We start from the raw sequence: 26,468 nt of genomic DNA, 5'->3' as shown, positions 1-26,468 counted from the left end.
TGACAGCTTTTTATAAAATTAAACATACCATATTGTCCAGCAATTCATTCCTAGGTATTTACCCAAGAGAAATTAAAACATATGTCCACAAAAAGACACACTAGACTATTTACAGGAGTTTTGTTCATAAAGTCAAAAGCTAGAAATAACCCAAATATCCACCAACAGATACATGGATAAACAAACTGTAGTATATTCATAGAATGGACTAATACTCTGCAATAAAAAGGAAAAAAACTACTGATAAATGCCACAGAAGTAGATGACTCACACTGGCATCGTGCAGAGTCATAGAAGTTAAATACAAAAGACCACTATTACAGACTGAATTGTGTCCCCAAATTCATGTGTTGAAGCCCTAACCAATGTGACTTTATTTGGAGACTGGGCCTTTAAAGAGGCAAGTAAGGTTAAATGAGGTCATAATGGTGGTGGGGCCCTAATCCAATAGGACTGGTATCCTTGGAAAAAGAAGAGGAGACACAAGAGATGCATCCACAGAGAGAAAGGCCACGTCCAGACACAGAGAGAAGGAGGTTATCTGAATGTCAGAGAGGGTTTAGGAGAAACCAAGCCTGTCAACACCTTGATCTTGGTCTTCCAGCCTGTAGAACTATGAGAAAATAAATTTCTGTTGTTTTAATAGCCTCCCAGTATGCAGTATTTTATGGCAGCCTTGGACAACTAATACAACTGTATATTGTATAACTCCATTTATATGAAGTTTTAGAACAAGTAAAATTAAGCTATAGTGACAGAAAGCAGATCCATGGTTGCCTGGGGCCTGTCCTGGGATAAGGAGATGGGTATTGACTACAGAGTTGAACAAATAAACTTTTGGATGTGAGGGAAATATTCTATTTAACTGTGGTGGTGGTTCCCTGGCATATATATCAAAGCTTATCAAAATGCATGCTTAAATTTGATGAATTTCATTCACAGAAATGATACCTCAGTAAAGTTGATTTTAAAAGAAACAAAATATTATGTAAAAAGTATAGACAAGAATTCTGGAATGCAATGGAAGGGAGTTATGAAGTCCACTAATGCTTCATGGCTTTCATTTTGTTATTTTGGATTTTTAGAGTTGTCCCCCCAGCAAGGGAAGCTGTGAGTAGATTCAGCCCTACATACGAAGAGGGATGCAGACAGAGTGCTCCATGTTGAAGTCCTGTAGAGTTATAACCAGACATTTCCTTTAATTTATTCATGAAAAACAGCCAGCATTAAACATCAACCAACTATTACACTCAAAGGTATTTGTACTTGAAAAATTCTTAATATAAAAATTTGTGAGCTTTTGTTTTCATTTGTTTGGGGCTTTTTTGTTTTTGTTTTTTCCCTACCAAGTCCCCATTTCTATCCTCAACTGATGATGAGGTTTTGCTTAGCCTGGGGGCCTATCTCTTCCTGGTCTTGTTCTCCAAATTGGACTGAGTGAAACATCAAAGCCCCTCCAGTGTGCTTGCCTCACAGAGACTGAAGATCCTCGCTATGGGTGCTAGAGTGTGCCTGTCTTAATTAGAGGGACAACTGTTAACCTTCCTAACACAGCAACTCTTGCCTTCCTCACCATAGAGAAGAAAAGAGAGAAGAACTGGATTAGATGCTTTTAGAAGTGCTTGCCAGCTATATTATCCTCTGAGTCTTTATTAGGTCCATGTTTCTCTCACTCAACTATAATGAGTTCTCTCTCCGTGCTTAATTCTATATAGTCAGGGCTCGGGACACAGCAGAGAAGCAGACAGACTTGGGTTGTGCCTTCACGCTGCTTGTATTCCAGTGGGAGTTCAGGGCTGCAAGCACTCAAGTTGAACGGGCGTAAAGGGTAAGGAATGTACTGACCTGATGCTTGGGAATCAGGCAGCAGACTGGGTTACAGGGGTACCTCGAGACTGTCTGTGCAGTGAGGCTGTCATTAAGATGGCCATCAGGGACAGTTCCCACTCTCCTACCCTGGGAAGACAAAGTCAAAACCCAGGAGAGACATGCTCTCTTCCCAAAGGGAGTGTGATGAAACAGACTGGTGGGAAACTCGGTGAGAAACCTCTAGCCAATGTCTCCTTGCGCCTTAGTTAATCTGATTCGTGTCACGTGCTCCCTCTGAACCAATCACTTTAATGGAGGTGGATTTCCCACTAGACCAATCAGGCTTCTCCATGGAATTGGATGCGATGGGAATGAAAATGAAAGTGTTAGTCACTCAGTCCTGTTTGACTCTTTGCGACCCCATCCACTGTAGCATACCAGGCTCCTCTGTCCATGAAATTCTCCAGGCAAGAATACTGGAGTGGATTGCCATTCCTGTCTCCAGGAGATCTTCCTTACCCAGGGATCTAACTGGGGTTTCCTGCATTGCAGGCAGATTCTTTACTGTCAGAGCCACCAGGGAAGCCTAGGAATGAGCTGGGTGTGTTTCAGAGACCAGAAATAAGAGGCAATGCTTCATTCTAGTTGGGTTGTATTAACTAGAATATTCACTTAGTAAATCTCAACATTGGTTCAAGGCAGCTGATAGCCCTTTGGTGACTTCTAGAAGCATTGACTTCAAATACTGGTTTCAACTATGAACTGTTTCAAGGGAGTCACCTTATACAAAACATATCAGAACTATTCAGAGGTTTCACTGTGTGACTGTTGAAGGGCAGTTGGGAAAGACTGCTCTGGGGAGGCAACTCTAGAGCCAGCTGCCTGTGCACACAGCTTGGCTTTGAGTTTCTGTCTCTGGTATTTACTAGCTGGATAAGTCCCTTAAGCTGTTGGAGCCTCAGTTTCCATTCCTGTAGAATGGGCACCTTCTTTGTAGGATTTGTGAGAGGACTAAGTGAGAATGTATGTGATGCCCATTAGAACAGTGCCTGGCACATAGTTTTTATTTATTATTATTTATTATTAGTGTTATTATTTACATGTGCAGAGACAGTCTAATCCACCACCTTACTAGGTACACCTGGGTTTGTTTTTTGCTGCACCAGGTCTTTGTTGCTGCATGTGGGATCTTTAGTTGCAGCCTGAGAACTCTTAGTCAAGGCATGCGGGTCTAGTTCCTTGACCAGGCCTTGAACTGGGGCTCCCTGCATTGGGAGCAGAGTCTTAACCACTGGACCACCAGGGAAGTCCCACTTGGGTTGTTTTTGACCCACACCTTCATCTTCTCAGAATCTGACTTTAGGTCCCAGCTGAAGAATTGGAGTACCACTTACAGGCATTTGTCAAGGTTCTATCCTCCATCTGCACGGCTTTTCTTGTGTGCTCCAATACCTCCACTTTTCCGGAGGTGATAAAAAGACTGATCAAGGGTTCTGAGGTCCGACTCCCTGGGTTCAAGTCCCTGCCTTACTATTCACTGTGTGACCCTGTGCAAGATACTTAAATTCTCATCTATTAAGTGGGTGTAAAAGCAGCATCTTTGTCATGAGGCTGTTGTGAGAGTGATGGCTGTGCATATGTGTGAAGGGCTCCCTGAGGGCCTGACGCATCGTAAGAACTTGATATGTGTTGCCTCATTATTATTACTGTTTCATCTAGCAACGATGAGTCCTGACACCATTTTTTAAAAAATAATTTTTTTATGGCTGTGCAGGATATTTGTTGCTGCGTGAGCTTTTTTCTAGTTGCAGCGGATAATGGCTACTTTCTCGTTGTGGTGTACGGGCTCTTGTTGCAGAGCACAGGGTCTAGAGCCTGGGCTCAATAGTAGAGCCCCGAGGGCTTAGGTGTTCCTCGGCAGGTGGGATCTTCCCAGATCAGGGATTGAACCCTTGCCTCCTGCATTGGCAGGCAGATTCTCCACCACTGAGCCACCAGAGGAAGCCCTCTGACACCATTCTTGTTATCAGTTAGTCTCAATCTCTCTCCTTAGTTCTGCCTGCTTATTTCCACCTGCCTGCTGAATATTTTCTTACCAAGATCCAACCAAAACTTCATTCTCAATCTGTCCCTAAATCTAAAATATACCATCGACTTCCTCCTCCTTTCCCCAGATTTCCTCCTCTGCCTCTCTGCAGCCCTTCTTTTCATTAATATCAGCACCTATGGGAAACAAAGAGTCTTATTTCCTGTTTCAAGAATCCAAGCTATCAGAAAGCCTTGCTTCTCCTCCACTTGCCGCAGATTCTCATAACTGGGGGGCACTTCCACCCAGCTTCCAAGAAATGAGGCCAGAGCTGTGAAGTGACCTGCCCAGGGTCACCAGCATGTGGGCGGCCGAAGTCTGCCTGCTTTTGTGGGGATTCCCCTTCCACCTCCCGGTGGCTCACTGTTCTCTGTGGCCATGGAACCACTTCTCCCCAGTTGTCCCAAGGACCTCTGGCAGGCTCACAGTCCCAGGCTTGGTGAGGCAAGGCTCTGTGTAGTTCTTGAAACAATTAAAATCAGATTTAATAAACCAAGTCTCCTGTTATCCTGAGCTGTGCGCTGGGGAAGGGCGGGAGGTGGGGGCCGGAGCGCAGAAGTAAGGAGGCTCACTCCTTTGAGAGTTTCCAAGCCTCGTGAGCAAGGGAGCACCCAAATTGACAGATGTGAGTCATTCTGAGTGTGCCTCTGTCAGTCACAGATGGGTACAAGAGATGTAGGGTCTGCAAGGGTTATGAGTGGTTTAACCAGTGTTTTTCAATTTGAGAAATTTCATGGCATAGAATTTGAGGGTGTCCGAAGAGCCCTCCGCGGTCCTTCTTGCACTTCCATCTCTCTGAGCCTGAGCTCTGAGGGGTCTCAGGTACTCACTCTGTAGCTGACAGGCACTGAAAGTGGGCCGCATGCAGGCTCCAAGCAGGCTTCAGACACCACAACAGCCGTCTACTTCCTCAGACTATTGAAGTCAGAAAATTCTTGCCATTCCTGAGCTTGTAACAGAGACTCAGACCCAGTGACCTCTTTTTGTTCCCACAGGGGGCTGCAGCCCCTTTGCAAGTTTAAACCGTTCAGATGCGCTCTGGCTTCATCTAGTAGACACCGTCGGTGGAGGACCAGGGCGGGGGGAGGCGGTGCTGGGAAGAGTCCCCAGGGTGAGAAAGAGGATGGCCACGGTCGCCCCATCCTCCCCGCCGGCCATGCGAAGAACACACGTCCTGAAGTAAACTGAAGTTTAAACTGTTCCCTGTTCCTAGAGGCAAAAAATACGATATAGACGACCATGACCTGAGGGAGGGGGTTTTGGAGGAGAGGAGAAGGGACTGTTTAGTGCGTAGTTTGTGTTGGGGATGATGAAAGTTTGGGGAGGTAATGGTGAAGGTTATACAACATTGTGGATCTAATTTATTTGATGCCACTGAATTGTACACATAAACAAATGTTTAAAATAATAAATATTATGCTATGAATTCTACCACACACACACACACACATACAAACCCCCACGACAATAACTTAAAAAAAAAAGCAAAACCTTGTTTTCTACATTTCTTTTGAAACTGACTTCAAATAAACTGGCCTTCAAATCTGCTGCTGGATTCTTTGTCAGGAGATCATTATACTTTGCTTTAGGCTGGCGGTTCTAAAGAATTATGGATGACGGGAATGATTGAAACTGATTTATTTCTCAAGTGTTTGAGATTCCTTCATCCTGGTCCAATAATGTCTATTCAGGAAGAGCTTGTCTTTAGCAAAGTCAGAAAAATAAAAGAAAATGCACAGGCCACCATTTAAAGACGGCCTGGTTTAAGAAAATCTCTTATGTGAAATCTCAGATTTGGAGAACAAATTGGTGGCTGATGATTTGCTTTACAAAAGACTGATTCACTTAACAAAAGAGTTTTCCTCAAAGGTTCCTTTAAGGAGAGAGCCCCCTGGTGCATTTAATGATATTATTAGATTAAAAAAAAAAATCATCCCGACCGTTCAAGGACATTGCACTGTAAACATGTGAATGCATTGTGTTGTGTTGTAAGAGTGGAAATAAAGAAGTCAGGACTCTTTGACAAATGGACCGTTTTTTGGCCCAAAGTAACACAAGGAGGAAGCAAGATGAGTGTTCTTGGCCTAAAATCCTGGCAGCTTTCTGGGAAGGCTTTGGGAGTTTGTGATTTATTTCAGACCAGCTAAGCCCGAGGCCCACGATGTGTCCATTTTAAGAACTTAGGGTCCACGTTCTAACTCTGCTCACGCTGACCCCCATCACCTGCCCTAATCACAAAGGCCCTCAGACGTGAGCTCAACTCTGTCCTGCGATGGCAGAAAAATATATCTGTTGCCAGAAAGTGGATTCTCTCCGGTGACGAAGAATGATCCTTATTTATGTCTGCATAGGTACATTCTGGGGCCCATAAAGGTTTAATTGTCCCTCTAACTAGTTTTTAAAAAAAAACCACAAAAAGGCTGCCAGCTTTCCCCAGAGTTTAAAACCCACTGAATGCGGTTCAGTGGAAACTGCTCTAAGTGTGTGACTCGCGCCGTGTCCCGGGCACAAGGCGCGATTGTTGGGGAAGTCGAGAGATGCAGCTCTTAGGAGGGCTTTCAAAGTCAGTGTTTGTGGCTTTGGGCTGCTGCTGACCCTGGCTTACTCTAGAGAGAGAGAGAAGCAGCCTGCCCCTGGAAGTTACTCCCAAGGTGCCACTGCCCCCTGCTGCCACCTCCCAGTTCAGGGGGACACCCCCACCCCCGGTCACAGGACCCTAAATGTCCTCCCTCTTCTCTCTGATGTTGCCTTTGCTGGTTTAAAAGATTCACAGGGCCCTAAAGACAGAGGAGACACAGAAAAAGAGGAAACATGTCTGCGAGACAAAAAGAGAAAGATGGGCCCCGTTAAGGAACCCACTGGGCCCAGAGAGACACTCTGCCTGACCCCCCAGCACCGCTGCCTCCCCTGCTTGTGCCTGTGTGTTCATTTGACAATTATTGGCGGGATGCCGACTATGTGAGTGAAGTGCATACAGTTCCTGCTCCCAGAGAACTCAAAGTCTCCCGGTGGAGTTAGACAGTCCGTCGGGGTTCATCACGCACAACCGGGTAAGGACAAACTGCAGTGACTGCTGTGCAGAAAAAGGAATAGGTGTTGACAGAAGCTAACAGAGTTTGACATAGATACACATGTCTGTCTGGAGACTGCTGCTGCTGCTAAGTTGCTTCAGTCGTGTCCGACTCTGTGCAGCCCCATAGACGGCAGCCCACCAGGCTCCCCCGTCCCTGGGATTCTCCAGGCAAGAACACTGGAGTGGGTTGCAATTGCCTTCTCCAATGTGTGAAAGTGAAGTCGCTCAGTCGTGTCCTACTTTTCCTAACCCTATGGATTTCAGCCTACCAGGCTCCTCCGCCCATGGGATTTTCCAGGCAAGAGCGGGTTGCCATTGCCTTCTCCGGTTTGGAGACATATATACACATATATATTGACATATATACAAATGTCTCTTTGCAAGAGAATTATTAAGTTAACCTTAAAAATGCATCCCAGCATACAGTAGATGCAGACAAATGCTGTTTGATTCCACTGATACGAGATACTTAGAATAGACAAATTCACAGAGGCAGAAGGTCCATACATAGATGCCAGGGGCTAGGCGGTGGGGAGGGGGAACGGGGACTTAGTATTTAATGGTGACAGAGTTAGGAAGGTGAAAAATACGGGAGATGGATGATGGTGAGGGCTGCACGACAGTGCGAATGTGCTTAGTACCTCTGTACTATACACATAAATATGGTTACATGTGTTTTCTATTATGTGACTTTTACCACATTAAAAAAAGAAGAAACTAACGGAGGGCCATGGGAGGTTCTCTGAGGGAGTTATGCCTTGTGAGCTAGACCTGAAGAATGAGAGGGAGCGGGCAGGGTGAACAGGGGTCAGAGGAAGGGGCGGTGTGTGCAAAGACCCTGGTGCAGGGAGGAGCAGGACTGGAGAAGGAGGTCCCCAGCATGGCTGCTTTGTCTTCTCTTGGAACCCCTTCCCTGAAAAGATCTGTGATGAGTTCCCATCCATCACACGTCCAGGTGAGCTTCGAAGGGCCTCGTCCAGATTCGCCCCAGATCACCTCGACCCTTCTCACACTCCTCCTGGGTTCTGTGAAGAAAACACATTTGTCAAGAGACTAAAGCAAATAGTTTTTGACATGCGGTTCTGTACCATAAGGGAGGCTACAATGAAGTCGATCCCAGTTTACATGACTCCAAATGGTTCCATTTAAACGTCCCACCCTGTATTTACGTGTCCCTACCACTTTAGTTGGCTGTTTATCTTCCACTGTACTCCACGCTACTTGCAGTCTGGGCCTCTAGTTAACATCATCCCTTACTATTTCCATTCCATGGCCTATCATTTACATTTTTCTTTAGGAAATGTAAATATTTATTTACCATATTAGCTTTTACTCTTACTTAGCTCTATATATTATGGAATAAACAGACTGTGATATGGGTTCTAGTCCTAAATTTTCTGTAAACTGGTGGTGACCTTAGACGAGTCATTTAACCTCACTGAACCTAAGATGCTTCTTTGTAAAATGAGGCGTGTTTTGTTTTTGTTATTTTGTTTTAGCTAGCAGATCCAATACTCAGGATTCCTCTTAAATTCTGTGGTCCTCTTATGGACATCCTTCTCTATACCACCCCTCTTTCAGAATGTCTTTGTGGTAGGATCAACTTTCTGTATAGATTGCTCTTGTGGGAAAGTGTACCCAGTATCATATTTAATGAATGAGGATAGGTCATACTCTTGGGCTTGTGTTAAAGCACACATATGTGGGGAAGTGGTTGAGAAGTAGGAAGATTCTAGCTGCTGGCCTGAAATTCCCTTAGGCTACTTTTCAAACTGGGGTATCTGCACCCATAGGGGTACAAAGGTGTGCCAGTAAGTATAGGAAGCCCTTTCTCTTTGAACAAGAATGCTACTCAAAGATTTGCCAAAAGCAAATAGAGCAAACAGTGTTAAAACAAACATATGACATCTTAGTTTAAAACGGCCCCCCTGGGGTGGACAGCTCTGGGCACACTGCAGTGTGAGAGGAAACAGGGCTTCTGCTCTGTCCTTGGGCTGTGTGAGAAATACTTGCCTTATGGGTCTTTTGAAATATGTGCACTTTAATAGGGTAAAGGTGCTGAGTTACTCGGGAGGGGCACTCCCACCAAAGGACGGACATATATGGAAAATCCATTTTCACCCATTATGAGAGTTTAAAGAGGGGTCCTGAGGTTGAGGGGGAGCCAGGCTGAACAAGAAACCCATTTCTAAAGACCAAATTGGTTACACAATCTTGCTTAGGATTCTGGCTCACAGCTGGGTTTGAACTGATCCCAACATCTGGAAGGTCTCTCACCGTTTTTCTGACCTCCAGTAACAAATCTTCTATGTACTCCATTCTGGGACTTACCATACATACATGTTAGTTGTATTTTCTTGTTTATACAGCTCTTCAGCCAGTCAGGTGGCGTGAATTATTAAAAAATATATGATCAAGAGTCAAGACTTTGCTTGCCATGTGACTTTGGGGAACGCCCTGAAATCTCTCTGACCCGCAGTTTGCTCATCTATTAAATGGTCCAATATAACACCTGCCTTGCCTACTGAAAAGATAGAATTGTGTGCAGAGCGTATGGATTTGCAATGTAAAAGCGTTTTGTAGATCATTAAACAAAAATCAGTTATTATTAACTAAGATCCCAAAGGGAAGGAGAGTTTATCTCTTACATCATCTTTCTGTTCTCCTCAACTTCTAACTTTTGCCTAGTTGGTTCTGATAACTATTCGAGATAAGATCATGAAATGCTGTCCCCACGCTGACCCTGAGGAACTCCAATTCTGGCATTCTCTCCTGCCTCCTTCCTTCCCTTCTCTTCTGGCCGGTCTCCCCCCCGCCCCCCATCCATGCGCTCAAGCACTGCTATTTCCTCCTGCTGCCCCTTCCCCATAGCTTGGGTAAGAGGAGGATACCTAAAGGGGCTGTGTGATATATATAGATGAACTGCTCAAGTACAGTAATTTCAGGCATCACTAGGGAGAGTCACAGCAATACCATTGTTGTGGGAAAACAAACTGGTGTCATTCTGAAAACTTTCTCCCAGAAATAAAAATGCACAAACAGAATTCTGGGAAAAAAAAATTTTTTTAAAGAGAAATCAACAACCTAACCTACATATCTCCCTGTAATAACGAAAAATATTTTCATTGAACTTGGCTCAAATCATGCAACTTCCTCCCACTTCTCCAGGCTTTGGGGAGTAGGCCAGCCTGCTTCACAGTTGACATCCCTGAGGGAAATACCAGGAAAAGGTGATGAGGAGGAAAGGGCAGGTTTAGTATGTACTGGTTTGAGATACTCTGGCTAAACAGTAACTTTGCCAGGCCATTCCCCTCCTTTCTACCTGGGCCTCAGAGCGAAGTGGATTTTCTTAAGCAGAAATGTTCTTGGATCTCTTCATAATTTTCCCCTTCAAAATGTAGGAGTTGTGCAAGAAAAATCCACATTCCACACTAACAAGGCAAGGGTTATAATGAGAACTTGGTTTCTTACGAGGCAATACTTTCATCTTTTGTTTTATTTATTTATTTTCAAAGTAAGCTTTTGTGGTAAGAAATCAAGTCAGGGTAATAAAGAACGATGGGAGCATGTGGAGTGGAAAATTTCCTTTTCGCCACCCCCCCCAAAGTACACGGAACTGGAGAAGAGGGGAGGGGTCACCTCAGGTCCTCACATCACTTCAGGGGCAGCAGGAACCCAGAAAGGCCGGCGATGTGCTCCCTGGAGCTCAGGGATCCGACCTCAACATCCACATAAGCCCCAGGACACCGCCCTCCCAGTCCCCACGCCTGCTCCGACCAGCACCCGGCAGGGTTCTCGGCTTCCACATCTGGAGAATGGGAGAAGGGCGCTCCTCCTGCAATGAGCCCAGGGCTAAGGAAACCACCTGCCTGGCTGTGGACCTGTGTTTCTCAAGCTTTCTGAACAGGCTGAAGAAACACAACAGTGCGCCTTCCCTTCCTCGCTCGTTCCAGGTGATCTTTTTCGCGGAGGGCGGTAAATGCCCGGCAGGGACGGGCCAGGTCACCGGAGGCCTCGAGCCCTCAGGTCACCGGAGGCCTCGAGCCCTCAGGTCACCGGAGGCCTCGAGCCCTCAGGTCACCGGAGGCCTCGAGCCCTCAGGTCACCGGAGGCCTCGAGCCCTCAGGTCACCGGAGGCCTCGAGCCCTCAGGTCACCGGAGGCCTCGAGCCCTCAGGTCACCGGAGGCCTCGAGCCCTCAGGTCACCGGAGGCCTCGAGCCCTCAGGTCACCGGAGGCCTCGAGCCCTCAGGTCACCGGAGGCCTCGAGCCCTCAGGTCACCGGAGGCCTCGAGCCCTCAGGTCACCGGAGGCCTCGAGCCCTCGAGGACAGAGGCCCTCGGCCCGCGGCTTCCACCCGCCGGCGGCGGCACGTGCCTCACCCCGTTGCCCCGGAGACGGGCGGGGGTTTGTGCTCAAAGCCCGGCCTGTGCCACCCTGACGCGGGCGCGGGGGGTGAGCCCGGGCTTGGCCCTCCTGCCTGCACGCCACCTCTCGGGCCCTGCCGGCCGCCGCCCCCGCCGCCCCTCCGCGGTGGTACGGCCCGCGCTTAGCGGAGGGCCTCCGCCCCGCCGACGCACGAGTAGCTGCGGGCCTCGAGGGAGAGGTGAGGGCCGCGGAGCTGCCCGAGACCTGGCGGGGCCCCGGGGCCGGCGCTTCGGGCGGGGAAGGCCGCTCTGCTCTGGCCGCAGTGTCCCGCTTGTGGAGGCAGCGCTCACTTCTCCGGTTCCCCTGCCTCCGGGCCCTTCTGCCCGCTTCCCTTCTTGAAGCTGCCTGCCCAGCTGCCTTAGTGGGGTCCACGTCGGGCGCGACGGGCCGGGCCCCACACCCGCCACCCCTGCGGTAGTTGAAGCGCCCTCTTCCCCGCCACCCACAGCGCCCCCGTTTACCTCCCCCACCCAGATTCCATCAGCAGGATGACTGACGTGGAGGAAAACGTGCCCGTGAAGGACCCTGGCGACGCAGAGAGCAGACCCTGTAAGCCCGAAAGCTCAGGACCGACCCGGGAAGACAAAAGCAGCCTCAGGGACCACCCTTCCCGTAGGTCCAGCCGCCCCCCCCCCCCCCCCACCCCGGCCTCGGCCCTCGGGGTGTGCTCAGTGAGGGTCGGGTGGGAAGCGCCACCCTCCTCTCGCCCCCTCCTTCCTTACCTCCTCCAACCCCAGCCTCTTCCTTTCAGGCCAGAGGCACCCTATTCAACCGAAGATCTGCAGAGAGTTTGGGGTCCTGGAGAAAAGACGAGACCCAGGAGCGATTTCTTAAATCTGACAAGATTGAGGCTCAGTTCAGAGCCCTGTTTGTGTTCTGTTGTTTTTAATTCGTAGGTGGAACATGGCAGACACCTGGGGTAGAGTTTAAAGACCCGAAATGATCCCAGAGGGGCCCAGTGTTCTCTCTGTGCTTGGTGGACTGCATTAGCAATGCTGCTCAGGCCTCACTCTTGTAGAGGGCATGAGGAGATGAGGACGAGACGGTTGGATAGCATCACCGACTCAATGAACATGAGTCTGAGCAAACTCCAGGAGATAGTGAAGGACGGGGAAGCCTGGTGTCCTTGGGGTCGCAAAGAGTCTGACTCCACACTGAACAGCAACAGTAGTACAGTGTTCTTTTTTGTTCCTGTTGGGACACAAAGTCTCTTCCACTCTTTAGGTCTGATCTCACTGGGGTTCATCCAGCATTTCTTTTATAATAATCACCAGATAATTTAAGTAGTCCTCAATCGGAAGGCCTGCCCACGAGCCTTAACCACCTGAGTTAAATTCTTCAAATTCAGTCCCATTTCTTTCTCTTGTAGCCACACGGGGTCGCTGCTGGTTAAGGAAAAGTAGCAAATTGGGTGTTTTGGAATCCTCCCTTGGCATAGGTACTTTTCAGTAGATGTCAAACATGATGTGGGGTGGCAAATCACTTTTTTGGTAGAAACAGTTTAAGTTCTTGAGGATGTTATTTAAATGAATCCATAGACAAGAGAGCTCTAACCTGAATAACCAAATTCCTCTTTTTAAAAAATTTCAAAATTTTTTATACCAGGGTGACTTGGTTAAGTTACTTACAAGTTATTTTGAAAATGTCTTTGTCCTTGGGATCTGGATTTTAAAAAATCTGTTTAGTTACTTTTTATGTCTGATTTCTCTTCGAGCCCTCCCCGTTCCTGAATTTTGCAGCTGTGGCAGTTGCATAGCGCTGTGGTACTTTGGACAACAGACCAGTGTTGTCAAAGCAGGTTCTGAGCTCTGATCTGTTAAAGTTGGGAAGTGTTTCTGTGTATGAATTCCTCAGTCCTTCAATAAACTGCTAGAAGCAGCTCAATCTCCCTCTGAAGATTTTCTTAGTTCTGATTTTGTGTTTGGTGAATTAGCGGCAAGTCTCTTTGCATATTTGACTGTATTTTGCCATCTTGCCTGAAACTAAAGACTTTAAAGAGGCTGATGAAATAGAGAGCTTCCTGTCACCCAAGGTTACATTCAACCTTTGTGTTTGCCTAAACAGAAATGCCATCTGTGGCTTTTTGATAAATTTTACAGTCATCTTTTATCCTTAACTTTTTATTTTGAAATATTTCAACTCTGTTGAAAAAATAATGAATGCCCACATTGTTAATATTCTGCCTCATTGTTTTTTTCTCTTATTATACATAGGCATTTTTTCTTGAAGTTATAGGGTCATGATTTTAAATACTTCATGTATCTTCTAAGAACAAAGGCATTCTCCTATGAAACCTTTTTTCTGAGATAATTTTATTTTTCCTTTTTATATTTTTAAACTTTTTTACATATAGAAATCAAACATACACAGAAATACAGAGACTGGAATGATGAACCCCCGTTTTGTCACTGCCCAATTTCAACAATTATCAACTAATGTTAATCTTAGTGCTTTTATATCCCCTCTACATCTTGGAGCCAAATACTTTTTTGTGAACAAATTATGAAGCTTTATTGAAAGATCGTGAGAAGATGATTTACTGTATATGACACTCTTGATACCAAGTAATCATAACTACCATGTATGCCTGTTATATGAGAATGCTGTCAACTAGGTCTGTACTAAGAACAGTGGTTCCCAAATTCTAGTGCTCAGTTCAGTTGAGTTGCTTAGTCGTGTCCCAACTCTTTATGACCCCATGGACTTCAGCACGCCAGGCCTCCCTGTCCATCACCAACTCCTGGAGTTTACCCAAACTCACGTCCACTGAGTTGGTGACGCCATCCAACCATCTCATCCTCTGTCATCCCCTTCTCCTCCTGCTTTCAATCTTTCCCAGCATCAGAGTCTTTTCAAATGAGTCAGCTCTTCGCATCAGGTGACCAAAGTATTGGAGTTTCAGCTTCAACATCAGTCCTTCCAATGAACACCCAGGACTGATTTCCTTTAGGATGGACTGGTTGGATCTCCTTGCAGTCCGAGGGACTCTCAAGAGTCTTCTCCAACACCACAGTTCAAAAGGATCAATTCTTTAGCGCTCAGCTTTCTTTATAGTCCAACTCTCACATTCATACATGACTACTGGAAAAACCATAGCCTTGACTAGATGGACCTTTGTTGGCAAAATAATGTGCTGTCTAGCATTGGAGAAGGAAATGGCAACCCACTCCAGTGTTCTTGCCTGGAGAATCCCAGGGACAGTGGAGCCTGGTGGGCTGCCGTCTTTGGGGTCACACAGAGTCAGACACGACTGAAGCGGCTTAGCAGCAGCAGTAGCAGCAGCAGGTTGGTCATGACTTTTCTTCCAAGGAGTAAGCGTCTTTTAATTTCATGGCTGCAGGCATCATCTGCAGTGATTTCGGAGCCCCTAAAAATAAAGTCAGTCACCGTTTCCACTGTTTCCCCATCTATTTGCCATGAAGAGATGGGGCTGGATGCCATGATCTTAGTTTTCTGAATGTTGAGCTTTAAGCCAACTTTTTCACTCTCCTCTTTCACTTTCATCAAGAGGCTCTTTATTTCTTCTTCACTTTCTGCCATAAGGGTGGTGTCATCTGCATATCTGAGGTTATTGATATTTCTCCCGGCAATCTTGATTCCAGCTTGTGCTTCCTCCAGCCCAGCGTTTCTCATCATGTACTCTGCATATAAGTTAAATAAGCAGGGTGACAATATACAGCCTTGATGTACTCCTTCTCCCTATTTGGAACCAGTATGTTGTTCCATGTCCAGTTCTAACTGTTGCTTCCTGACCTGCATACAGATTTCTCAAGAGGCAGGTCAGGTGGTCTGGAATTTCCATCTCTCGAATAATTTTCCACAGTTTATTGTGATCCACACAGTCAAAGGCTTTGGCATAGTCAATAAAGCAGAAATAGATGTTTTTCTGGAACTTTCTTGGTTTTTCGATGATCCAGCGGATGTTGGCAATTTGATCTCTGGTTCCTCTGCCTTTTCTAGAACCAGCTGGAACATCTGGAAGTTCACGGTTCATATATTGCTAAAGCCTGGCTTGGAGAATTTTGAGCATTACTTTGCGAGTGTGTGAGATGAGTGCAATTGTGTGGTAGTTTGAGCATTCTTTGGCATTGCCTTTCTTTGGGATTGGAATAAAAACTGACCTTTTCTAGTCCTCTGGCCACTGCTGAGTGTTCCAAATTTGCTGGCATATTGAGTGCAGCACTTTCACAGCATCATCTTTCAGGATTTGAAATAGCTCAACTGGAATTCCATCACCTCCACTGGCTTTGTTTGTAGTAATGCTTCATTTTGTGACAAAATTCCTAGCAAGATTTAGTGGAATGAATTAAAGATACTGCAATGAGTTTTTCCTAAACCTAAAGTTGATTCATTTTAAGGACTAATCTTTATTCTGACCCTTCCTGCTTTTTTGGAGGTTAAACTATTTTTCTTTTATGAAATGATGGTTTTGGTGGTGGTAGAGTGGTTTATTTGCTATTTTCATACTGTCCATACTTGACAAAACAAAAAGTTGGCAAGTTATTGTCCCTTGCTCAAAATCATTTTGGAAATTTACTAGTCTGTGAAATCCTAAATTCTAGAAACTACTTTAAGAAGACCAAGTGAAATTGACACCATTCAGTACCTCTGTGTGGAGAATTTAATGTCCATCAAAGACAGGAAGAGGAGAGTGTAGTCATAATACCCTTAGATAAATGTTTATTTTTGCAAATTACTTTTTTGCTGCTTTATTATTTTACTTTGTAAGAGTTTCTTTTTAATTTAATTTTTAAATTTTTTTGGCTATGCTGTGCAAAAGGCATCTTCATTGCCACGTGTGGGCTCTTAGTTGCGGCGTGTGGCATCTGTCCCTGACCAGGGATGGAACCTGGGCTGCCTACTTTGGCAGCATGAAGTCTTGGCCACTTGGACCACCAGGGAAATCCCAGGAGAAAGGTTTTTAATCAGTTTCATTTTCTGTTTTTTATTTTTATAATAAAATAGTTTCTTTGTCCTCCCTTATCCCCACACTGGGCTACTAAGAGAATCTGTCATGCGGCCTTGAGTTCAGAAAACACAATTGGTTGGAATGGTTGGAGGAGTGTGTGTGAGGTCACTAGGACGAGCCTCAGTCTGGAGCCGCTCACAGTGAGTCTCTGAAGAAAATCACAGTTCAGACTTGTGTGAGTTCACTGGTGTCCACTTTACATTCTTTTTTTTCAGTTGAGATATAATTAACATAGAACATTAGTTTCGGGTGTACATCATACCTTCTTTCTGTCACAGGCCTGAGAAATACAGTTAATGACGCTTCCAAGCTGAGCAGCGAGATTGGGATGAATCGTGATTTCCGCATGGAAGAGAAGGTTTTGCCTCCTGGCAGGTACAGGTTCTTCTGATTTTCTCATTTTATTCATCCTGCTATGGGTATTTAGCGCAAATGCCTTCTGACTAGACTTGAAGCATTTTTGTTTAAGAATACAATCAGTGTTTGAATCTAAGCCATAAGAGGTCTCAACAACTTGAACAGAAGAGTAATAAATTATAATTATTAGTACCAGAGGGTCATGAAGCAAATGTTATTTAACCAGGGACTAAACCCAAGCAGTTATTGGGATGTTCACTTTGCGTGCATGCTAAGTCGAGCTTCAGTCATATCTGACTCCTTGTGACCCTGTGGACTGTACTCCACCAGCCTCCTCTGTCCATGGGATTCTCCAGGCAAGAATACTGGAGGGGACTTTTGAAGTGAAGTTGCTTAGTTGTGTGTGACTCTTTGTGATCCTATGGACTGTAGCCTACCAGGCTCCTCCATCCGTGGAATTTTCCAACAAGAGTACTGGAAAATTCCAAGAGTGGGTTGTCATTTCCTTCTCCAGGGGATCTTCCCGACCCAGAGATCGAACTCAGGTCTCCCACATTGCAGGCAGACACTTACCCTCTGTGCCACCAGGGGACTCTCAGTTCAGTTCAGTTCAGTCGCTCAGTCGTGTCCGACTCTTTGCTACCCCATGAATCACAGCACGCCGGGCCTCCCTGTCCATCACCAACTCCGGGAGTTCACTCAAACTCAAGTCCATCGAGTCGGTGATGCCATCCAGCCATCTCATCCTCTGTTGTCCCCTTTTCCTCCTGCCCCCAATCCCTCCCAGCATCAGAGTCTTTTCCAATGAGTCAACTCTTCGCATGAGGTGGCCAAAGGACTGGAGTTTCAGCTTTTAGCGTTTTTCCTTCCAAACAACACTCAGGACTGATCTCCTTTTAGGACCTCAGTTAATACTAAGAGTTGAGGTGCATTTCAGATCTTCTCTGACAGATGTGGAGGAATTAGCCTATAGTAGCTGTCTATTGCTGCATGATAAATTACCCCAAAGCTTAGCAGCTAAAACAGTGTTCTCTCCCAGTTTCTGTGGGTGGGAATCTGGGCGTGGCTTCACTGACACAGCCTCTGTCAGGCTGTTGAGGTTGGCCTGAACGGCCCTCAGCTCCTTGCCTCCTGGGCTCCTCCATGGAGCAGCTCCCAACATGGCAGCTGCCTTCCCTCACCCAGCACGAGAAAGTGGGTAGGTGGGTGAGAGACGGCACCTACGACAGAAACCAGTCTTTCTGCTACCTAATCTCAGCAGAGATGTCCATGGCCTCTGCTACATTTTGTTTGCTAAAAAGGAACCCTCAAATCCAGGCAACACTTGAGGGTACAGGGTCACACCAGAGTGTGAACACTGGGGACCTAGATCTCTGGAGTCTTTTTTGGATATTGGTTGCCACCACATGACTCCTACTACTCTTATGTGGTCGCAGATTTAAACAGGCAAAGATGAAAAGATTAATTTTTATAATGGTGGTGTTTTCAACTGTCCCCTCACCCCCACCCTGCTTCATAAATCAGCTTAATTTGTGAATCAGGATCAAAATGCTGTTGATAAACAATGCTCCCGCATCCCCATCAAGCCTTATTTTTCATTCTCCTTAGTTATATTGACATTGCAATAAATAAATAAGAACCATTGTAAGTATTAATATGACTTGCTGGTTTATTGGCAGTTCAGTGGGTAAATTCAGTGTCAGATTTTTACATTTTAAAACAGTTCTGATTTCCCACCAGTGGACAGATACACAGTGGCAGCTTGTGATTCTTCAGTTTCCTTAAATGCGTTTGTTATTTGTCAGCTTCAGGAGATGTTCTACACCCCAAGTTGCTGCCCTGGTTTTCATGCTCTGATCTGCTCTCACCAACAGATGGCCTCGCCAAGCACAGCTTCTCTGGGAACAGGTTTTCACCAAAGCCCAGATCTTCTCGCATCTCTCTCACTGCTTAGATGTGTTTGTTGCTGTCAGGAGAGGAGGAAAAAATGAGTAGAGGAGATGAAAGAGGGAGCAACGAAACAGGAAAATAGTACTGTTCAGAGCTGGGTTCTCAAGTAAGGCAGTACAGATGTTTTTTTTTCTTCATTTTCCACCATTTATTCTTGGTATCAAAACTAGTTCAACTCTTCTTACAAAATGAAAGCAAAATACTGGAGACATATATCACATTTTTCTTCCTGTGGCTTTAGCCCATCCCTACCCCACCAAAAGAGACCAGAAAAAAAAACTCAGAACTCAAGAGCAAAACCAACTCTACCTGACCACATTCATAAAAAATGACACGGGGATACACTGCAGAACAGAAAGAGGTCGTCTGCTCTGTGTCCGAAGGTTTCTCCATCGTGTCTTGTGCTAGGTGAGCACCCGTCATTGAACATGCTGTGTGTCAAATGCAAACGTACGGTCAGATGTCATATAGCATACATCTATAACATACAACATACAACATACAAGCATATGTCAGATCTCAGGAGAGATGGTGAACATAGCAGAAACTGAAACTCTCCCTGCGGTACTTATCTTTAAGCACTGTAAAAGCAGCAACTCTTAAATCACAAGTTCATTTCTTTTCAACCTAGTCAGTCCTTATTTTATTTGGGCTGTGTTCTTTCAAGCAACTGACTAGATTTCCCTTCAACAGAATGTGTTTGGCTCACTTTATCACTCCAATAAAAATTTCAGGGAAGAAGTGTGCTTTACATGCAAAAGAGTATTCTAAACAAAATCTTCCTAGCTTCAAACCTACCCAAGTGCACAGGCTTCGTACAAATGCATTTTTATTAGGCCTCTAGAAAGAGGTCTCCACAACCAATAGCACCCGAAAAAAAGAAAAAGCATATTCAAAATAAAGGCTCTGGCAAACTATTAGAGGAAACACAAAATCACTTTGAAGTGGCCAGTGGCAATAGATATAATGCATAAACCTGAATAAGTGAAGTTTGAAGTCACTCCTTATTGGCAGTTGACTTTACTTTGGTCTAATAGGATGATGTTACCTCAGTTCAGTTCATTGCTCAGTCATGTCCTACTCTTTGAGACCCCATGTACTGCAGCATGCCAGGTTTCCCTGTCTATCACCAACTCCTGGAATATACTCAAACTCATGTCCATTGAGTTGGTGATACCATCCAACCATCTCATCTGTCATCCCCTTCTCCTCCCATCTTCAGTCTTTCCCAGCATCAGGGTCTTTTCTGATGAGTCAGTTCTTTGCATCAGGTGGCCACAGTACTGGAGTTTCAGCTTCAGCATCAGCCCTTCCAGTGAATATTCAGGACTGATTTCCTTTAGGATGGACTGGTTGGATCTCCTTACAGTCCAAGGGACTCTCAAGAGTCACCTCCAGCACCACAGTTCAAAAGCATCAATTCTTCAGCACTCAGCTTTCTTTATAGTCCAATTCTCATATTCATACATGACTACTGGAAAAACCATAGCTTTGACTAGATGGACCTTTGTTGGCCAAGTAATGTCTCTGCTTTTTAATATTCTGTCTAGGTTGGTCATAACTTTTCTTCCAAGGAGCAAGCGTCTTTTAATTTCATGGCTGCAGTCACCATCTGCAGTGATTTTGGGACCCCCCAAAATAGTCTGTCACTGTTTCCCCTGTTTCCCCATCTATTTGCATGAAGTGATGGGACCAGATGCCACGATCTTCGTTTTCTGAATGTTGAGTTTTAAGCCAACTTTTTCACTCTCCTCTTTCACTCTCATCAAGAGGCTCTTTAGTTCCTCTTCACTTTCTGCCATAAGGGTGGTGTCATCTGCATATCTGAGGTTATTGATATTTCTCCCAGCAATCTTGATTCCAGCTTGTGCTTTATCCAGTCCAGCATTTCTCATGATGTACTCTGCATATAAGTTAAATGAGCAGGGTGACAATATACAGCTTTGATGTACTCCTTTTCCTATTTGGAACCAGTCTTTTGTTCCATGTCCAGTTCTAACTGTTGCTTCTTGACCTGCACACAGATTTCTCAGGAAGCAGGTCAGGTGGTATGGTATTCCCATCTCTAAGAATTTTCCAGTTTGTTGTGATCCACACAGTCAAAGGCTTTGGCATAGTCAATAAAGCAAAAGTAGAATGTTACCTACAGTTGTATTAATTGGGAAATCCCTTATTTGGGCCATTCATTGATCAGGCATTTGTTGAGTCCTTATTATGTGACAGGGAAAATTGCTGACTTCTGGAGATAGAGGTAATTATAGCTATGACAAATAAGGCACTGTCTTTGCTGTCAAGACACTTGTAGGAGAGATGGTTGAATTAGTGACTGTAAGTTCACTTAGAGCTGTGTATAGAGTTTAATTAAAGTTCTCAGCTGCCTAAGAAACAGGTTTGCCTATGATGACTTGAGTCTTAGAGGTGGTCTGGGTGGGAAGGGATGCTCCTGGCAGAGGACACGGGTTGGAGGCACAGTGGTGTGAACTGAATAAGTGTCTTGGTGTGGTTGAGCATGAAGTGTTATGAAGTAGGAGGAGAGAAGTTAGACAGGGAGGCAGAGCAGTATCAGGAGGGTCATATGAGCTGTTTGTGCTGCTGATGCCAAGAAGCCCCTAATGGACTCTGAGCATGACCTCATAATCAGGATTGCATCTTAGAAAAGTCATTGAATTTAGGATGAATTTGTGGGGAACAGATTAAAAGGGGCAAGACTGAAGGGAGAGGGACCAGTTAATGGCCCTTTGTAGTAGTCTAGGTAAGAGATGATGGTAGGAGCAGATGATTTCAGAGACATTTCAAAAACAATTTATGAAACTTGGAAGATGGAGTGGATGAATGGGATGAGGAGAAAAGCTTTACAACCGATTCTAGTGCACAATCGACTGTTAGATTATAGTTGGTTACCGTTGCTGATTGAGATTGCAGTGTTGGGAGAGGAATTTTGATTTTTGTTTAATTCATCTTTGTATTGTTTCTTTTTTGTTTTACAAGGAGCATCCATTACTAAGAGGGGATGTTTGATTCCAGAAAACCAATCACTATTGGCAATAACTAGGTGCAGCCTCAGAATTTTCAAGTGGTTCTTTTTCTTATTAGCCTAAGTGTATTGGTCAGAGAAGTCATTTAAATAAGCATTCATAGGAAAGTGAATTCCTTTAAAAAAGTAATAGACAATTTTTAGCATAGTTTAATTTTATGGAAAATAGCTCTCACATTCCCTCCTTTCTCCTACATACAGTTTCCTCTGTTTACATCTTGTATTAGTGTGGTTTATTTGTTACAATTTATGATCCAGTATTAATACATTATTATTAACTCAAGTTTACAGGGGTATTCACTTTCTGTGACGTATATTCTATGGGTTTTGGAAAATGTATAATGACATTTATTCACCATTTCTGTATTCATCATTTCCATATCATACAGAGTAATTTCACTGCCCTAAAATTCCCTATGTTCTATCTATTCATCCTTCCCTCCCTCCCCCTGAAACTTTTGCAAACACTGATCTTTTCACAATCTCTGTAGGTTTTCTGAATTTCTTACAGTTGGAGTCATACAGTATGTAGCCTTTTCAGATTGTATTCTTTCAACTAGCAATATACATTTAAAGAACTTCCCTGGTGGCCCAGCTGTTAAGGCTCTGTGCTTCCAGTGCAGGGGGCATGGGTTTGATCCTTGATTGGGAAACTAAGATCCTACATGGTATGGCCAAAAAAAAAAAAAAAAATTTAAGTTTCCTCCATGTCTTTTGAGGGCTTGATAGTGCATTTCTTTTTAGTGTTGAATAATATTCTATTGGCTTCCCTGGTGGAAGAATCCTCCTGCCTATGCAGGAGATGCGGGTTTGATCCCTGGGTCAGGAAAATCCCCTGGAGAAGGAAATGGCAACCCACTCCAGTATTCTTGCCTGGGAAAGCCCATAGACAGAGGAGCATGGCAGGCTACAGTCCATGGGGCCACAAGAGAGTCAGACTCTACTTAGCAACTAAATAAAAACAAATACTCCATTGTCTGGATATACCACAGTTTATTTATCCATCACGTACAGAATGACATCTTGGTTGCTTCCAAGGTTTGGCAAAAAAATAAAGCTACTATAAATGTCCACGTTTAGGTTTTTGTGTGGATATAAGCTTTCAACTCCTTTGAGTAGGTCCCAGGGAGCACAGTTGTTGGACTGTATGAAAGAGAATGTTTCGTTTTGTAAGAAACTGTGGAAACATCCTCCAGAGTGATGGTCTTCCACTCTGCACTCCTACGAGCAGTGAGTGAGGGTTCCTGTTGCTCCCTGCCCTGGTCAGCATTTGGTGTTGTCGGTGTTCTGGATTTTGGCCATTCTAATAGGTGTGCAGTGGTATCTCATTGTTACTTTAATATACAATTCCCTAATGGTGACTTCAGCCATGAAATTAGAAGATGATTACTTCTTGGCAGGAAAGCTATGACAAACCTAGACAGTGTATTAAAAAGCAAAGACATCATTTGCCTACAAAGGTTCGTATAGTCAAGGTTTTGGTCCTTCCAGTAGTCATGTAGGGATGTGAGAGTTGGACCATAAAGAAGGCAGAGCATTGAAGAATTGACTCATTTGAAGTGAGGGACTGGAGAAGACTCTTGAGAGTCCCTTGGACAGTAAGGAGATCAAACCAGTCAATCCTAAAGGAAATCAGCCCTGAATACTCATTGGAAGGACTTGATGCTGAAGCTCCAATACTTTGGCCACCTGAGGTGAAGAGCCGACTCACTAGAAGAGACCCTGATGCTGGGAAAAACCAAAGGCAGAATGAGAAGAAGGTGACAGAAGATGAGATGATCGAATGGCATCACTGATTCAATGGACATGAACTTGGGCAAACTCTGAGAGATGGTGAGGGACAGGGAGGCCTGGCGTGCTGCAGTCCATGGGGTCTCAATCAGACACAACTTGGGGACCGAACAACAGCACTGAGACACGAGGTGCAGCATGTGCTTGTTTGCCATCTCTATATGTACTTTGGCGAGGTGTCTGTTCAGACCTTTTCCCGTTTTAAAATTGGGTTGTTCTGTAATGACCTACATGGGAAAAGAATTTTTAAAAAGAGTGGATATATGTAAATGTATAACTGACTCACTGCTGTATAAAAGAAACTAACACAATGTTATAAACCGACTATACTCCAGTAGATTAATTTGAAAAAAATAAAATTGGGTTATTTTCTTATTCTTGAATTTTAAGAGTTCTTTGTATGTTTTGGATACTAGTTCTTTATCAGATATGTGCTTTGCAAAGATTGGAGCTTGTCTTTTCCTTCTCTTAACAGTGACTTTCACAGAGCAGTTTTTAATTTTAAAGAAGTCCAATTTACCAGTTTTTTTCTTCCATGGATCTTGTTTTTGGTATATCTAAAAGGTCATTGCCAAACCCAAGGTCACATAGATTTCTTCTGTTCTAGAAGTTTTAGAGTTTGTTTTTTGCATTGAGGTCTACGCTCTTATTTGTGGAAGGTAGTGATTAAAAGTCTGTGTCTAGGTTCATTTTCTCCCATGTGGATGTCCAGTTGTTCTAGCACTGTTTGTTGAAAAGATTATCCTTTTTAACTGAAGTGCCTTTGCTGCTGCTCTTTTCTGGAAGGGGAAAAAAGACCAATATTCTGGCTTCCATGACTGGTTACATGGTAGTGCCATTGAGATTAGGAATACAGGAGGAACAGGTTTGTATGGGAAAGATAGTGAATTCAGTTTTAGATGTGCTGATTTGGAAGTATCTGTAGATAGTTCAGTTCAGTTCAGTCGCTCAGTCGTGTCCAACTCTCTTCGACCCCATGAACCACAGCATGCCAGGCCTCCCTGTCCGTCACCAACTCCCGGAGTTTACCCAAACTCATGTCCATCGAGTCGGTGATGCCATCCAGCCATCTCATCCTCTGCCGTTCCCTTCTCCTCCTGTCCCCAATCCCTCCCAGCATCAGAGTCTTTTCCAATGAGTCAACTCTTCGCATGAGGTGGCCAAAGTACTGGAGTTTGAGCTTCAGCATCAGTCCTTCCAATGAACGCCCAGGGTTGGATCTCCTTGCAGTCCAAGGGACTCTCAAGAGTTCTCCAACACCACAGTTCAAAACCATCAATTCTTCGGTGCTCAGCTTTCTTCACAGTCCAACTCTCACATCCATACATGACCACTGGAAAAACCATAGCCTTGACTACATGGACCTTTGTTGGCAGAGTAATGTCTCTGCTTTTTAAAATGCTGTCTAGGTTGGTCATAACTTTCCTTCCAAGGAGTAAGCGTCTTTTAATTTCATGGCTGCAATCACAATCTGCAGTGATTTTGGAGCCCCCCAAAATAAAGTCTGACACTGTTTCCACTGCTTCCCCATCTATTTCCCATGAAGTGATGGGACTAGATGCTATGATCTTAGTTTTCTGAATGTTGAGCTTTAAGCCAACTTTTTCACTCTCCTCTTTCACTCTCATCAAGAGGCTTTTTAGTTCCTCTTCACTTTCTGCCATAAGGGTGGTGTCATCTGCATATCTGAGGTTATTGATATTTCTCCCGGCAATAGATAGATGTTGTCAAAGAAGGAAAATCCTTTTCTAGATTTAAGTCTATAAGAAAATGAAAGATCACTTAGTTCTTTGCTGTACGTGTACGTAAAGGGAAACTAAGTCACATCTTTTCTGCACTAAATGCAGAATCAGTGTTAACGTTCAGCCTGACCTCTGTTCAGGGTTCTTCTTACTGCAGAGAGTGGCTGCACCAGACCGTGAGGAGCCCTTCTGAGAGGTTGTGCCGGTGCCCTTAATATCCAAGTCTAAAACCCCAGCTAGTTCAGCTCTGCTGCCCTCCATACTTACCTTCCCTTGTCTGTATACTCTTTTAAATCAAATATCGTTTGGGTCTTAGTAGATAATGACCTTATGGCAGTTTTTGAGTGGAGAAAATAATTTTCTTCATTTAACCCTCTTACAGTCTGGAAGGCAGGATCAGAGAGACCATGCACGATGCCTTTTGGGATCATCTGAAAGAGCGACTATCAGCTACTCCGCCAGACTTCAGCTGTGCTCTTGAACTTCTAAAGGAAATTAAAGAGGTGAGTGACAAACCTTACCTTTGCAGATATAAAGTTTCTGGACAGCTCCTGCTCACTGGAATGTCAGTGGCCAGCAAATCCCAACTGAACATGGTCCATGAATCAGTCAGAGTCTATGATCAATAGACAGAAATCACTCAGTAATTTCAACAAAGAAGTTTTAATATAAAAATTATTATAACAGGGAATTGGAGAAATGAAGGCTTTGGGCTAGTAAGAAGCAGAGAAAACTCTGCTGGAATATAAGATAAAGGAGAGTCCTGTTTCAGCCCTAGGGTAGGGGGAACACCCAAGGACTCAGTTACTCATTTGAGGGCACGGCTGTGCCAGGGGAGCTCTCTGGCCTGTGTGTGCTGTTGACCACCATGCATGGCAGGAGCTGGTTGCCAGAGTAGTCGCCTGTGCCCCAGGAGCCTAGCCCTGGAGAAGCAGCCGCTTGCTCTGCAGGAGTCCAGTACTCGAGAAACCTCTCAGCTGCGGGAGCCAGCTGCCTGTAGAGCCACATGGACTACAGGAGCCTGCTGTGAGAGCTTCCAGAACCAGGAAAACTAATTAATAGTACCTTCTGACACTTACCCAGTGTTCACAGCAGCACTGTTTACAGGAGCCAAAACATGCAAACAACCTACATGTCCATCAGCAGAGGAATGGGTGAAGGAGATGGGGAGTACATATACATAGTGGAATATTATTCAGCCATAAAAAGAATGAAATAATGCTATTTGCC

The 26,468-nt window shown here is 44.7% G+C and overlaps 1 protein-coding gene and 1 long non-coding RNA gene across 9 annotated transcripts in view; one reads left to right on the top strand and one right to left on the bottom strand.

Moving 5' to 3' along the window:
• TCP11 (t-complex 11) overlaps positions 1-26,468 on the top strand; it is a 173,015-nt gene that overhangs the window by 117,611 nt on the left and 28,936 nt on the right. For 4 of the 8 annotated variants that reach the window (XM_070777411.1, XM_070777409.1, XM_070777410.1 and 1 more), the window contains 3 exons: positions 1,086-1,256; positions 16,643-16,739; positions 25,621-25,741. In XM_070777411.1, the coding sequence (XP_070633512.1) occupies positions 16,693-16,739; positions 25,621-25,741 (168 nt within the window). In that variant the 5' untranslated portion in view covers positions 1,086-1,256; positions 16,643-16,692. Of the gene's footprint in view, positions 1-1,085; positions 1,257-11,525; positions 11,574-11,601; positions 12,008-16,642; positions 16,740-25,620; positions 25,742-26,468 lie in introns of those variants that run through there. The other 4 variants (XM_070777405.1, XM_070777408.1, XM_070777406.1 and 1 more) reach the window with 4 other exon arrangements.
• Positions 7,468-11,159, bottom strand: LOC139178798 (uncharacterized). The gene is made up of 3 exons (XR_011563257.1): positions 10,291-11,159; positions 7,965-7,993; positions 7,468-7,881 (listed from the first exon to the last, which is right to left on the bottom strand). It is a non-coding gene; the product is annotated as an uncharacterized lncRNA (long non-coding RNA).

The sequence above is a fragment of the Bos indicus genome, chromosome 23, assembly GCF_029378745.1.
Source record: "Bos indicus isolate NIAB-ARS_2022 breed Sahiwal x Tharparkar chromosome 23, NIAB-ARS_B.indTharparkar_mat_pri_1.0, whole genome shotgun sequence".
In the NCBI taxonomy this organism is placed as follows: Eukaryota; Metazoa; Chordata; class Mammalia; order Artiodactyla; family Bovidae; genus Bos; species Bos indicus.
The sequence above is the reverse complement of the archived record's forward strand: the minus strand, read 5'-3'. Positions and strand labels throughout refer to the sequence as shown.